Genomic DNA, 15,449 nt, shown 5'->3' with positions numbered 1-15,449 from the left:
TCCCAAGTAGATAGGACTACAAGCCTGCACCACCATACTTGCTAATTTTTGTATTTTTTCTAGCAACGGGGTTTTACCATGTTGCCCAGGCTGGTCCCGAATGCCTGGGCTCAAGCAATCCTCCCGCCTTGGCCTCCCAAAGTGCTGGGATTACAGATGTGTTACCAGACTTTTTTTTTTTTGAGACGGAGTTTCACTGTTGTTGCCCAGACTGGAGTATAATGGTGCAATCTCGGCTCGCCGCAACATCTGCCTCCTAGGTTCAAGCGATTCTCCTGCCTCAGCCTTCCAAGTAGCTGGGATTATAGGCACACACCACCATGCCTGGCTAATTTTGTATTTTTTTTTATTAGTAGAGATGGGATTTCTCCATGTTGGTCAGGCTGGTCTCGAACTCCCAACCTCAGGTGATCTGTCTGCCTCAGCCTCCCAAAGTGCTGGGATTACAGGTGTGAGCCACCACACCCAGCCCAGATATTTTAAAAATAGAGACGACTCGACTTTGGAGATGTGTTTGTAATTCACAGCCTGCTTCTGTGTATGCGTTGTGTTTGTGCTGATTCCAGCAAGGCTCTCACTCCTGCAGACAGAGGTGAACCTCCATGCAGCAGCTCAGCATGTCACCAGCTCTGGGTCCCTGGCACGCGACTCTGGGATATGGGGAGCGGAAGAGAGCTCATGGGAACTGGGAACATGAGGCCCTAAGATAGAGCAGAGCCTTCTAGAGAGGGCCTGGGATTGTGTGTGTTACGACTTCCACGACTCGTGAATTACAGGTGCAATTGAACACTGCATGACAATTTTATTTGTCTCTATTTTGCTTTTACGTCAGAATGGTTTCCTCCAGCAATTAGCATTACCTAAAAAATTCCTTAATAGCATTTTGCTGTTCAGTTCTCTGACCTGAAAACTGAGTTGTGAATCAGCGGTTTCGAGAATAATGGAAATCCGGCCAGACACAGTAGCACACGCCTGTAATCCCAGCACTCTGGGAGGCCAAGCTGGGTGGATCACTTGAGCCTAGGAGTTTGAGATCAGCCTGGGCAGCATGGTGAAACCCCATCTCTACAAAAAATGCAAAAATTAGCCGGGCATGGTGGCACATGCCAGTAGTTCCAGCTGCTCGGGGTGCTGAGATGGGAGGATTGCTCGTGCCCAGGAGGTCAAGACTGCAGTGAGCTATGATTGAGCCACTGCACTCCAGCCTGGATGGAAGAGAGAGAGACATTGTCTCAAAAAAAAAAAAAAAAAAAAAAAAAAAAAAAAAAAAAAAAAAAGAGAAAATAATGGAAATCCTTTCACATAGAAACATCTCTGTGTAAACATTACTTATTTGCTGTGTACTCAAAGGAGAGGAGGTTGGCATAAGCTATTTTGGCTTTCACCAAAAGACATTCAATAGTAATTATCTCAAGACCTTGATTTTCTGTGCATTAAGATGTTTGTTACTTTTTGCCCAATAGATGGGATGGGATGAAAGCAAGGTGAAAAAACATCACTGACAAGCCTGTAAATAAATTAAGTGTGTAACTCAAAGTAATTAAGTTTTAAAACACGGCCGGGTGCAGTGGCGCAAGCCTGTAATTCCAGCACTTTGGGATGCCGAGGTGGGCAAATTACTTGAGGTCAGGAGTTTGAGACCAGCCTGACCAACATGGTGAAACCTTGTCTCTACTGAAAGTACAAAAATGAGCAGGGCGGTGTGGCTCGCACCTGTAGTCCCAGCTACTTGGGAGGCTGAGGCAGGAGAATCGCTTGAATCTGGGGGGTGGAGGTTGCAGTGAGCTAAGATCACGTCACTGCACTCCAGCCTGGGTGACAAAGCGAGACTCCCTCTTCCCCAAAAAACAGTTTTTAAACATGTGTTCACTGCCTCATTATCATTTGTTCCACTGTAGTTTTGACCGGCCTGAACCCCACTTTTTCTAGTTTATGACCACAAAGAAGGATTATGCGGGTGTGCGTGAGGACCAGTAAGTGGCAGAGTCTGCATTTTCTGGTGCTGTCCAGACAGCAAAGAGTGCTGTGTTCTAGAAAGACAGTAAATCATATCATGTCCTTGCTAACCGACGATGGAGAATTCCGTGGGTCGGAATTGAGCATCTTTTTTGAGACAGAGTCTCTCTCTGTCACCCAGCCTGGAGTGTAATGGCACGATCTTGGCTCACTGCAGCCTCAACCCCCCAGGTTGAGGTGGGGAGTCTCCCAGTGTGCTGGGATTCTAGGCGTGAGCCACCGTGCCTGGCCAGAATTGAACATCTTTGTATCTGTCTTCTTAGTTTAGTACAAAACTGAATAATATTTGCAGGCAGCAGAATTGGATCGGGAATTTCTCAAACTGCCAAAGATGAAATTAGAATGAGTGATTTTTAGCTGGCAGCTTGAAGTACATATATATCAGTTTGTGTATGATACGTGTGAGTATATAGTGGCTTTTCCCTCTTCAACTGTCTTTAAATATGTGTGTGTGCGTGAGTGTGTGTACAAACACACATGTAGCTTTAATATCAAAAAGGTTATTTTTGTAGGTCTGTTAGGAGACATGAATATGCTCAAAAGGGAAAAAACTACGTGGATGGGGTGAGAGGAGTTCGCTTTATTTAAGGACATTATAAAAGGCACAGCCCTTCTGCCTTTCTGGAATGCTGCAATGGAATATAGAAATAATTGTATCATCTCCTGTACTTCTCAAGAGCTGGTGTTTGGGTGAGGCTGGCCCTGTGCCAGGTTGCAGGGTTGGGGGTAACGTGGGAGCACGCCTGGTAAGGCACACTGCCTTTCAGGGCCTGGCCTTGCCCCTGTGCCCCAGCCCCCTGCTCTCTTCCATCAAGCTCTGCCCTCTTCCATTTCTCTGCTGTAATCTGAAATCTCTCAGCCCCACCAGCTTTCTCATTCCATGACTTCATCTGACTTGTCTCTTTCCCCTCTGAATCTGGGCCCTTGTGAAGCCTTTTTTTGTTTTTTCTTTGAGACGGAGTCTCACTCTGTCACCCAGGCTAGAGGGCATTGGTGCAGTCTCGGCTCACTGCAGCCTCTGCCTCCGGGGTTTAAGTGATCCTCCCACCTCAACCTCCTGGGTAGCCTGGACTACAGGCATGCACCACCATGCCCAGCTAATTTTTGTATTTTGAGTAGAGACAGGGTTTCGCCATGCTGGCTAGGCTGGTCTCAAACTCCTGACCTCAGGTGATCCACTTGCCTCAGCCTCCCAAAGTGCTGGCATTACAGGTGCGAGCCACCATGCCCGGCCATAGCTATTCTTCCATACATTCCCTCATGCACCCATTCCATGTCTTTTGAGTCCCCACTGTGTGCCAGGTCCTGTGGTCGTTTTCCCTGGACCCTGCTGGGATCACACAGTAATCTCTCCTCCATCATTCTTTACGCCTTCCACCCTCTTTTCGCTTGTTACCCTTTGTGTTACATTTTGTCCTCTACCTTTCTGAAAAGCACAATGGGATGCAGTGATGTGTTAGTTTCCTGTTGCTGCTATCACAACCTGCCATGCGCCGAGTGGCTTAAAACAACAGAAATATATCATCTGACAGTGCTCAAGTTCAGGAGTCCAAAATGGGATTTCCCAGGCTGGAATCAAGGTGTCAGCCAGAATTGTGTTCCTATTAGAAGCTCTGGGGGGAGAATCCGTTTCCTGGCGGTTTCCAGCCTCTCGGGCTGCCCGCATTCCTATAGCATTCCGACCTCTGCGTCCGTCCTCAGATCTCCTCTGATTCTGAGCCTCCTGCCTCTCTCTTACTAGGAGCACTGGGATTACACCGGGCCCACCTGGATAATCCGGGATCATCTCCTGACTCATGATCCCTGACATAGTCCCATCTGCAAAAGCCCCTTTTACCATCGCAATCTGATGTATTCACAGGTGCCAGCTATGAGGACGTGGTTATCTCTGTCAAACTATTATTGGTGCTGACCACAGATAGCCTTATTTATATAAAAAGAAATTGGTGGCCAGGCATGGTGGCTCACGCCTGTAATCTGCAAACTTTGGGAGACCAAGGCGGGCATATCGCTTGAACCTGGGAGTTCGAGACCAGCCTGGGCAGCATGGTGAATCCCTGTCTCTACAAAAAATACAAAAACTAGCCAGGTGTGGTGGTATGTGCCTGTAGTCCCAGCTACATGGGAGGTTGAGGTGAGAGGATCCCTTGAACCCGGGAGGTGGAGGTTACAGTGAGCTGAGATCATGCCACGGCACTCCAGCCTGGGTGACAGAGCCAGACCCCGTCTTAGGGGGGGAAAAAAAGCAACAACATATTGGTAAAGAATCTGATTCTTTTTTGTCATGGAACTTGGTGTAAAAATATAGAAAATCATCTAGTGGAGGAAGTAACAGGACTGACTTCTCCAAGGAAATAATGGTATCACGTTTAGAAATGCATCCTTTGAAACAGTATACAGTTAAAAGGGAAATTACAATGCTTCTTGACCAAACGTTTCTACAGGATCACAGTACAAAATAATGTGGGCTGGTGATATTTGTCAAAAAACTTGTGGTACAGTGGTCAGGTGCAGTGGCTCACACCTGTAATCTCAGCACTTTGGGAGATCAAGACAGGCAGATCACTTGAGTCCAGGAATTCCAGCCTGGGCAACATAGCAAGACCCTTATCTCTACAAAAAAAACCCACGAAAATTAGCAAGGCATGATGGTGTGCATCTGTAGTCCCAGCTACTCGGGAGGCTGAGGTGGGAGGATCATTTGAACCTAGGAAGTTGAGGCTGTAGTGAGCTATGATCACACCACTATACTCTAACCTGGGTGACAGAGCAAGACTCTGTCTCAAAAAAACAAAAACTTGCGGTACAGGCCTATCCTGTAGGTCCCTCTGCAATGATGGAAAAGTTCTGTGTTTGCGTGGTTGGAAGCAGTAGCCACTAGCGCCAAGTGGCTACTGAATCCTTGAAATGTGGCTAGGGAAACTCAGAAACTGAATTTCCTAAATGTATTTAACTTTAAGTTATATTTAAAAATAAGTAAGCACATATGGCTGTATGTGTTGGATAAGCAGACTTCTTCATCTGGGATCTCGATAGGTCTTACTTAGGAAGGCTCTGATAAAATAATTTGCAGAGTTTTATTTCTAATGGCAAGGTCAGTAGCTTTCCTCAGATTCTCAGAAGGCTTCATGAACCAAAAGGTAGGCCTGGCGCAGTGGCTCACGCCTGTAATCCCAGCACTTTAGGAGGCTGAGGGGGGTGGATCACCTGAGGTCAGGAGTTTGAGACCAGCCTGGCCAACATGGTGAAACCCCGTCTCTACTAAAAATATAAAAATTAGCTGGACGTGGTGGTGGGCACCTGTAGTCCCAGCTACTTGGGAGGCTGAGGCAGGAGAATCGCTTGAACCTTGGAGGTAGAGGTTGCAATGAGCTGAGATCTAGCCACTGCACTCCAGCCTGGGCAACAGAGTGAGACTCCATCTTAAAAAAAAAAAAAAGAAAAGAAAGAAAAAACATAGTTTAAATGCCTGAACTTTCAGTAAATATTATCTTAGTTGAGTCTTTTCAAAGTATTTGAAGCACTTTCTCAGTTACTTCATTTTAAATAAAATGCCCTGAACAGGATCATAAGGACGTACCTATGGGATGTCCTGGTGTTTCAAAATGGGCACTGGTGGCATGGGATAAAATTTATTGTGACTTTGTCAGATGTGGATTCAAAACAGGCTGTATCTCCCACTAACAGTGCATTAAAATGGCAGCTAGGACCAGTCATGGTGGCTCACGCCTGTAATCCCAGCACTTTGGGAGACGAAAGTGGGTGGATCACCGGACATCAGGAGTTCGAGACCATCCTGGCCAACATGGCAAAACCCCGTCTCTACTACAAATACAAACATTAGTCGGCATGGTGGTGGGCACCTGTATTCCCAGCTACTTGGGAGGCTGAGGCGAGAGAATCACTCAAACCCGGGAGGCAGATGTTGCAGTGAGCTGAGATTGTGCCACTGCACTTCAGCTTGGGTGACAGAGTGAGACTGCATCTCAAAAAAAAAAAAAAAAAGGCAGCTAAAACACAGTGCAGTGGCCCAGGTCCATTTCAGATAGAAACAGCAGTCAAACCACCCATTCTAGTCTCTTTTATTCCAAGCGAATCATCTCACTTAAACTGACGTCACCAAAAGCTTTAGTCTGTAGCACATTCCAAGTGAGGTACATGTGACCAGGAGTTAGTAGAAATAAAAAGTTGTTGTAGGCTGGTGGGGTGGCTCACGCCTGTAATCCCAGCACTTTGGGATGCTCAGGTGGGCGGATCTCTTAAGCCCAGTAGTTTGACCCTCGCCTCGACGACATGATGAAACCCTGTCTCTACAAAAAAATACAGAAATTAACCAGGCATGGTGGCGTACGCCTGTAGTCTCAGCTACTTGGGAGTCTGAGGTGGGAGGATGACTCTAGCCCAGGAGGCAGAGGTTGCAGTGAGCCGGGATTGTGCCAGTGCACTCCAGCCTGGTCGACAGAATGGGACTCTGTCTTCAACAACAACAACAAGAAGAAAGAACCACCTCGTTGTATTCTTAAATAAGTTTAAATCCTGGGGCGCCAGTTGGCGTTATTCACGTTTTGGGAGTGCAGGAACGGGTGAGGTCCCCAGGCTTGCTTTAGGTGATAATCAGCACTGACTGCCACGCTGTTTTTAGGAGGCCTTAACCGATGTTTCCCTTCTTTCTCCTTCTCAAATGGCTGCTTCCTGACCTCCGCCTCCTGCTCCAGGATTTGCGCAAGCAGGTAGCGCCGCTGCTGAAGAGTTTCCAAGGAGAGGTAAGTTTTTCTATTCATTTTCTATCCTGAGCCACCCTTCGTGGCTAATTCATCTTTTTAGTCATGTTAAAGAAATGCTCTGGGCAAAAGGTGCTGCCCAGATGGTGCCTTCCCTGCTGCTCCGACCCAGCGTTGTGCATATTTTGCGCTCTGCGACGTGATTTTCCACTGGGTCCTTGGTGAAAGCTCTCCTGGAAAAGGAAGCTATGCTCAAAATATACCGAGGTGTGGTGGATTCCGAGCAGAAGCGCCCTGTGTGGTTGCAATGGGCAGGTTGTTTTCGTCAGGGCCTTTAGGAGCCCATGCGTTCCCTCTCAGAAGTCGCCTGGTTCCCTGAGCTGGTCTGGGGCTGCCACTGCCACGAGTGCGGTGCTTTGGTGAGAGGCTGGCGGGGGCACAGGGATGCCACGTGATCGCAGGCTTGAAACAGAGCATCAGGCAGAAGCCGCGAGGAGCGAGCCTAGGCTCGGTAGAAGGAAGTGGTTTCTAACGGATCCCTCCAGAGAGGGACTTGAGCCATCTGGCAGACGGCACGTGGGTGGCAAGTCACCTGGGACGTCCGCCCTGGCTACCTGTTAGCAGGAACAGCCACAGAGGGGACCGGGCTTCACGCGGGTGACCTTGCCAGCCCTTTGTGTAACAATTCAATGATGTTTAGAAAACCAGAAATTATATTATTCTTGTGGATTTATTGAATCTTCTCACCTCTTTAGCGTCTCCCATTGGAAAAACAGAATGTGAAATCATACCAGGCTGATGAGAAAAGGAAATGAGACATTTCCAAAGCCCCTGAAAGGGCCCATATTGGTACAGTCTTAGGGATTTTTTTTTTTCCTTTTTTTTTTTTTGAGACAGAGTCTTGCCCTGTCACCCAGGCTACAGTGGAGTGGCGCGATCTTGGCTCACTGCAACCTCCACCTCCCGGGTTCAAGTGATTCTCCTGTCTCAGCCTCTCAAGCAAGTGAGATTACAGGTGCACACCACCACACCCAGCTAGTTTCTGTATTTTTAGTAGAGACACAGTTTCACCATGTTGGTCAGGCTGGTCTCGATCTCCTGACCTCAAGTGATCCACCTGCCTCAACCTCCCAAAGTGCTAGGATTACAGGCACGAGCCACCATGCCTGGCAGGGATTTTGTTTTCTTGCAACTATTAAGTCACAGGGAGCACATGGGGGAAGGGGCAGAAGCGATACAGCTGTGAGATACAGTAGGTTCCACTTGGGACACAGGTGATGTGGGCCTTATATATGGAAGGCTGGGTTCCTGGGCCCAGAGCTCTAGAGCAAGTGGTCGGGCTTCCATTTGGGAAATTTGTCAGCTGGGAGCGAGAGCAGGGAGTGAGTGAAGAAGGAGGCCAGAGAGATTATAGCCAGAGATAGAGAGGCGATTTCAGGACATCAAAAGGGACCAGCGTAGAAAGAAGACACAGCGGTTGGTGATGGCTGGAAATTTTAGAGGGTAGAACAGTGCCCCTGTCTTCTTATGATCTTCTTCCTGCCTCATTCAGGCCCCATGCATGTAGCTTGGTCCGGCCAGCAGGACACCCGCATCCCAGAGCCTGGATGGACTTGAACAGTCTTTTTCTCAGAACTTCATCTCCAAGCCCGTACTTGATGAGTGAGACTGTTACCTGACACCTACCCACATTTGATCTCACCTGTTCTGTTACCTGTTCAGCAGCTTTTGAGAGACGCACTAGCTTCCTAGTTCTCTCACTCAGAGTTCAGTGTACTTTCTGGGTGTTTGCTTGTTTTCCTTTCTTCTTGAAAACATTTCAAAGCTGTGTAAAAATGGAAAGATTAGTACGGTGAACACCTGCATACTCTTTTTTTTTTTTTTTTTTTGGAGACGGAGCTTCGCTCTTGTTGCCCAGGCTGGAGTGCAATGGCGAGATCTCGGCTCGCTGCAACCTTCACCTCCCAGGTTCAAGTGATTCTCCTGCCTCAGCCTCCCAAGTAGCTGGGATTACAGGCATCCGCCACCATGCCCAGCTGATTTTTGTATTTTTAGTAGAGATAGGGTTTCATCATATTGGTCAAGCTGGTCTCTTAACTCCTGACCTCAGGTTATCCACCCGCCTCGACCTCCCAAAGTGCTGGGATTACAGGCATGAGCCACCGTGCCCGGCCCACCTATACGCTCTTTACCCAGATCCACAGTCGTTAACATATCACCCCATGTACCTCCCCCCTCCCCTACCCGCCCACCACTTTTGCTGAACATTTGGAAGTAAGTTGCAGAAGCAGGCACTGTGTCCCTCAAACACATGGAAGGCTCCCGAAGTGAAGGAACCATTAGCATTCTCCCACATTACCACAGTCCATAAATATCACACCTGGGAAAATTCACAGGAATTCCAGCTCATCTCCTATTTGATCTAAAATCAAATTTTTCCAATTATCCCTAAGATGTCTTTTATAATGGCCTTCCCTACAACTGAGGTCCAGTCAGGTTCAGGTTCACACATTACATTTGGAAATCTATCTATAGATCTGTCAATTCATCATCTGTTTTATAATTTTCTATTTTAAAAAGTTTTTTTTTTTTTTTTTGAGACACGGTCTCACTCCATTACCCAGGCTGCAGTGCAATGGTGCCATCATGGCTCACTGCAGCCTCCACCTCCTGGGCTCAGCAATCTTCTTGCCTTAGCACTCCCCCGCCCTCCCTCCACAGATAGCTGGGACTATACATGTGCACCACCACATCTGGCTAATTTATTTTTATTTTTAGTAGAGACGAGGTTTCAATATGTTGCCCAGGCTTGTCTTGACATCGCGGGCTCAAGCCATCCTCCCACCTTGGCCTCCCAGAGTGCCTTGATTACAGACATGAGCCACCGTACACAGCCCCTCCATTATCTCTTTTAATGTAGGATATCCTCTCCATCTCCATCACCTTTATTTTTTTTAATTTTTTTTATTTTTCTAGACAGGGTCTCACTCTGTCCCCCAGGCTGGAGTGGAGTGGTACGATCTCAGCTTACCACAACCTCCACCTTCCGGGTTCAAGCGATTCTTCTGCCTCAGCTTCCCAAGTAGCTGGGATTACAGGCACATGCCACCATGCCCAGCTAATTTTTGTATGTTTAGTAGAGATGAGATTCTGCCATGTTGGTCAGGCTGGTCTCAAACTCCTGACCTCAAGTGATCTGCCTGCCTCAGCCTCCCAGAGTGAGTGCTGGGATTACAGGCATGAGCCACCGCGCCTGGCCTGATTTTTTGTTTTGTTTGTTTGTTTTTTTGAAGCGTCTTAGCAAATTATCTTATAGATTAGCCCATATTCTCAGTAGGATAATGGATTTGATTCCTGATATCTTAAATTTGAAATACCCAACAAATATCTAGGCAAAGCTTTCAGTTGCCTATTTTTTTTTTAAAGGCCATATGGAAGCTAATCATAAATAAATAAATAAAATTAACATGGATTTTGAAAACACAAAAGAAAGGTAATTGTTTAGCACCATTAATTAATATTTATCAAGCCTCTGCTAATTTATAAATAAATTTTATTATGTATACTTAAGGTATACAACATGATGCTATGGAATACATACAGACAGTAAAATGGTTATACAGGGAAGCAAATTAACATATGCATCGTCTCCCATAGTTACTCTTTTTCGTGTGTGCGGCAGGAGCAGCTAAGATCTCATTTAGCAGAAATCCCTCATATTGTAATTATATTTACTACAGTTCTTGTTGAACATTAAATCTCTAGACACTCCCAGCATCATCCTTCCCAAAATGCTACATTTTTTTTTTTGAGACGGTGTCTCGCTCTGTCACCCAGGGTGGAGTGCAGTGGCGTGATCTCGGCTCACTGCAAGCTCCGCCTCCCAAGTTCAGGCCATTCTCCTGCCTCAGCCTCCTGAGTAACTGGGACTACAGGTGCCCGCCACCATGCCCGGCTAATTTTTGTATTTTTAATAAAGACGGGGTTTCACCATGTTAGCCAGGATAGTCTTGATCTCTTGACCTCGTGATCCACCCGCCTTGGCCTCCCAAAGTGCTGGGATTACAGGTGTGAGCCACCATACCCAGCCCTAAAATGCTACATTTATATTAAATAATTTGTACTGATATATATATACATATATATATATATATTTTTTTTTTTGAGATGGGGTCTGGCTTTTTCACCCAGGGTGAAATGATCTTGGCTCACTGCAACCTCTGCCTCCCGGGCTCAAGCGATTTGCCCACCCCAGCCTGCCAAGTAGCTAGGACCACAGGCACGTGCCACCATGCCTGCCTAAATTTTTGTATTTTTTGGTAGAGGCGGGGGTTTCACCCTGTTGGCCAGGCTGGTCTCGAACTATGAGCTCCAGTGATCCACATGCCTCAGCCTCCCAAAGGGAGGGCTAGGATTACAGGCTTGGGCCACCACACATGGCCTGGAAGTGGTTTTTAAAATATTTTACTTCCATCCTTTTGTTATGATGTGTTCCTATTAAAAAGGTGATCATGCCTGTAATCCCAACACTTTGGGAGGACAAGGCAGGAGGATCACTTGAGCCCAGGAGATCGAGACCAGCCTGGTCAATCTAGTGAGACACCGTCTCAGGCTTATGCCTGTAATCCCAGCACTTTGGGAGGCTGAGGCAGGTGGATCACCTGAGGTAAAGAGTTCGAGACTAGCCTGGCCAACATGGTGAAACCCCATCTCTACTAAACATACAAACATTAGCCTGACATGGTGGTGTGAGCCTGTAATCCCAGCTACCTGGGAAGCTGAGGCATGAGAATCACTTGAACCCGGGAGGCAGAGGTTGCAGTGAGCCAAGATCGGGCCACTGCACTGAAGCCTGGGTGACAAGAGCAAGACTCTATCTAAATAAATAAATAAATGTTTGCGATATTATGAAATGATTAGTTATAATTATAACAAAATCATAAAATGTAACTCACAGTGAAATTAGAGCTATTTATTATTGATTGATTGATTGATTGATTGTGATACCTAATTTTGAGTGTTTCACAAGCCCAACAAATTGATGGGTGGTCTAGGGGAGGTGTGCCCTTAATATTCAGTCCAATTTGAAGCTTATTCTAGTTCAACAATAGTTTAGACAATCCCTTCAGTAAAGTAATGTGCACACCCTCTAGGAAAATGCTGTCTTCCAACCTTTTCTGGCCAAGCCTTACTTCTCTCCCTGAGAAGGGGCATGGTGTAGAAGGTTGAGGGGATGAGGGGCTGGCTCAGAGAACCTTTTGGTAGTAGGGGAGCAAGTGTCCTCAGGCAGCAAAAGCCTCTTAAGAAATAACTTGAGTGCTCATATTAGAGAAGAAATGAAAGGCTAACAATCTTTTTTTTTTTTTTTTTTTTTTAAATTTATTTATTATTATTAAACTTCAAGTTGTAGGGTACATGTGCACAACGTGCAGGTTTGCTACATATGTATACTTGTGCCTTGTTGGTGTGCTGCACCCATCAACTCGTCATTTACATCAGGTATAACTCCCAATGCAATCCCTCCCCCCTCCCCCCTCCCCACGATAGGCCCCGGTGTGTGATGTTCCCCTTCCCGAGTCCAAGTGATCTCATTGTTCAGTTGAAAGGCTAACAATCTATGAACTAAGCATCAGCTTTATAAAATTACAATAGGCTGGTGTGGTGGCTAACACCTGTAGTCCCAGCACTTTGGGAGGCCAAGCCAGGAGGATCATCTGAGGCCAGGAGTTTGAGACCAGCCTAGCCTAACATAGCAAGACTCCATCTCTATTAAATACATAAGCAAATAAATGTACAACAGAGTAAGTTCAAATCGAATAAAAGAAATGACAAATATAATTATAATAATAAATATAAGAACAGAAATGAATGAAAAAGAAAACAAAGAGCCAGGAGAGAAACATTCTAAAAGTCGTTTATTTGAAAATACCACTTCAATTGACAAACCACTGCACTAATCAAGACAAAATTGTTAGGAATAAAATTGGGGATGATATTGCAGCTGCTGCAGAGATTAAAAAGATAAAGGGAATGTTATAAGCAACTTTATGCCAATAAATTCTGAAGCGGAAAAAGTTCTAGAATTCTGTAACTACCAAAACTGATTAAAGAAGAAATAGAAAACTTGAATAGCTTTGTAACTATTACTGAAATATTTCCATAAGGTCTAGACAGTTTTCCGAGAGAATTTTATCAATCATTCATGAAATAGAGAGTTCTCATACTTAGCAGACTCCTTCAGAAAACAGAAGAAGAGGGAGCACTTCTTAACTCCTTTTATGAGGCTAATATAACCTTGATACCAAAACGAGACAAGAACAGTACAAGAAAGAAAAATTAAAAGTCAGTCTTATGGGCCAGGCGTGGTGGCTCACGTCTCTAATCTCAGCACTTTGGGAGGCTGAGGCAGGCAGATCACTTGAGGTTAGGAGTTTGAGACCAGCCTGGCCAACATGGTGAAACCCACTCCGTCTCTACTAAAAATATAAAAATTAGCCTGGCGTGGTGGCGAGCGCCTGTAATCCCAGCTACTTGGGAGGCTGAGGCAGGAGAATGGCTTAAACCCAGGAGGCGGAGGTTACAGTGAGCTAGGATCATGCCACTGCACTCCAGCCCTGGCAACAGAGCGAACTCCATCTCAAAAAAAAAAAAAGGTCAGTCTTATTATTGAATAACTATGCAGAAGTCTTTTCAAAGGTATTAGTAAATGAAATCCATCAAGCTTGGTATATCCCAAGAATACTGTTTTGTTTAAAGTTTTCAAAATTTATTAATTTAAATCCATGTCATTAGCAGATTAAAGGAGGAAACAATTTCAATAGTTATACGAAAAGATTTTGATAAAATTCAAATCCATTCATGATAAAAAAACTACCAATAGGCCGGGCATGGTGATCAGGAGTTTGAGACCAGACTGGGCAATGTGGTGGAACCCCGTCTCTACTAAAAATACAAAAACAAAAATTTAGCTGGGTATGGTGGGTGAGGGCCTTTAAACCTAGCTACACAAGAGGCTGAAGCAGGAGAATCACTTGAACCCAGGAGGCAGAGGTTACAGTGAGCCGAGATCGCACCACCTCACTGTAGCCTGGTCAACAGATCGAGACTCCATTTCCAAAAAAAAAAAAAAAAACAAAACCCTGTCAACAAACTAGGAATAGAGGGAAGCTTCTTTAATGTGGTAAAAGGTATTTATCAGAAACATACACCAATCATCAGACCCAGTGGTGGTAAAAAATAGTTTCACAGAAAACCAGGTACAAGACAAGAATACCTACTATTGCTACTTTAATTAACATTGTACTGGAAGTCTTAGCTAGCAGACAAGACCAAAAAAAAGAAATAAAGTACAGATAGCTTTTTTTTTTCTTTTTCTTATTTTCAGACAGAGTCTCACTCTGTCCCCCAGGCTGGAGTGCAGTGGCGCGATCTTGGCTCACTGCAAGCTCCACCTCGCGGGTTCACGCCATTCTTCTGCCTCAGCCTCCTGAGTAGCTGGGACTACAGGCGCCCGCCACCACGCCCGGCTAATTTTTTGTATTTTTAGGAGAGACGGGGTTTCACCATGTTAGCCAGGATGGTCTCCATCTGCTGACCTCGTGATCCGCCCACCTCGGCCTCCCAAAGTGCTGGGATTACAGGTGTGAGCCACCGCGCCTGGCCAGATAGCTCTTGACTTAATGATGGTTCAGCTTTAGGAGGATGCAAAAAAACTGTACTTTGAGTACCCATACAACCATGCTGTTTGTCAGTTTCAGTACAGTATTCAATAAATTACATGAGCTGTTGAATGCTTTATTATAAAATAGGCTTTGTGTTGAATAATTTTCCCCAGCTATAGGCTAATATAAATCTTGTGAATATATTTCAAGTAGGCTACGCTAAGCTATGATGTTTGCTAGGTTAGTTTATTAAGCGCATTTTTGACTATAATATTTTCAACCTACAATTAGATTGTTGGGATGTAACCCTGTTGTAGATCCAGTATAAGTACTGCGACAGAAGAAATCAAACTGTCATTTTTCAAGTAAGCCTCAATTATTTAACCAGGTTACTAGATACAACATCAATATACAAAAGTTTATATACCCCTGTATCAGCAGCAAACTTAAAATGTAATTTTTATAAAGGATACTACTGGAGACAGCCAGCCAAAAAAAAAAAAAAGTAGCTAGAAATAAATGTAACAATACAAGGGAAATCTTTCTGGGGAAAGATGTGACATTTGTATTGGAGGATATTAAAGGAGATTTAAATGGAGAGAGGGAAAGTATATAAGGAGAGAAATTTCCACTGCTATTGAAGCAGTCACTTTTCTCTAAATTGATCACAAAATAAGTCATTGTAGTTCCAGTAAAAATCCCAACAAGATTTTTTTTTTTTTTTTTTTTTTTTTTTTTTTTTTTTGAGATAGAGTCTTGCTCTGTCACCCAGGCTGGAGCGCAGTGGCACCATCTCTGCTCACTGCAACCTCCGCCTTTCGGGTTCAAGTGATTCTCCTGCCTCAGCCTCCCGAGAAGCTGGGATTACAGGTGTGCGCCACCACACGCGGCTAATTTTTGTATGTTTAGTAGAGACAAGGTTTCATCATGTTGGCCAGGCTGGTCTTGAACTCCTGAGCTCAGGCGATCAGTCTGCCTCGGCCTCCCAAAGCGCTGAGATTTCAGTCGTGAGCCACTGCACCTGTCCCCAACAAGAATTTTAATGAAACTT

General features: G+C 45.3%; 1 protein-coding gene across 5 annotated transcripts in view; it reads left to right on the top strand.

Moving 5' to 3' along the window:
• CUX1 (cut like homeobox 1) overlaps positions 1-15,449 on the top strand; it is a 470,594-nt gene that overhangs the window by 206,099 nt on the left and 249,046 nt on the right. For all 5 annotated transcript variants that reach the window (XM_008018447.3, XM_008018446.3, XM_008018445.3 and 2 more), the window contains exon 3: positions 6,732-6,779. In XM_008018447.3, the coding sequence (XP_008016638.3) occupies positions 6,732-6,779 (48 nt within the window). The remainder of the gene's footprint in view (positions 1-6,731; positions 6,780-15,449) is intronic.

This window comes from Chlorocebus sabaeus, chromosome 28, assembly GCF_047675955.1.
Source record: "Chlorocebus sabaeus isolate Y175 chromosome 28, mChlSab1.0.hap1, whole genome shotgun sequence".
Lineage (NCBI taxonomy): Eukaryota > Metazoa > Chordata > Mammalia > Primates > Cercopithecidae > Chlorocebus > Chlorocebus sabaeus.
This window is presented reverse-complemented; position numbering and strand designations above follow the sequence as displayed.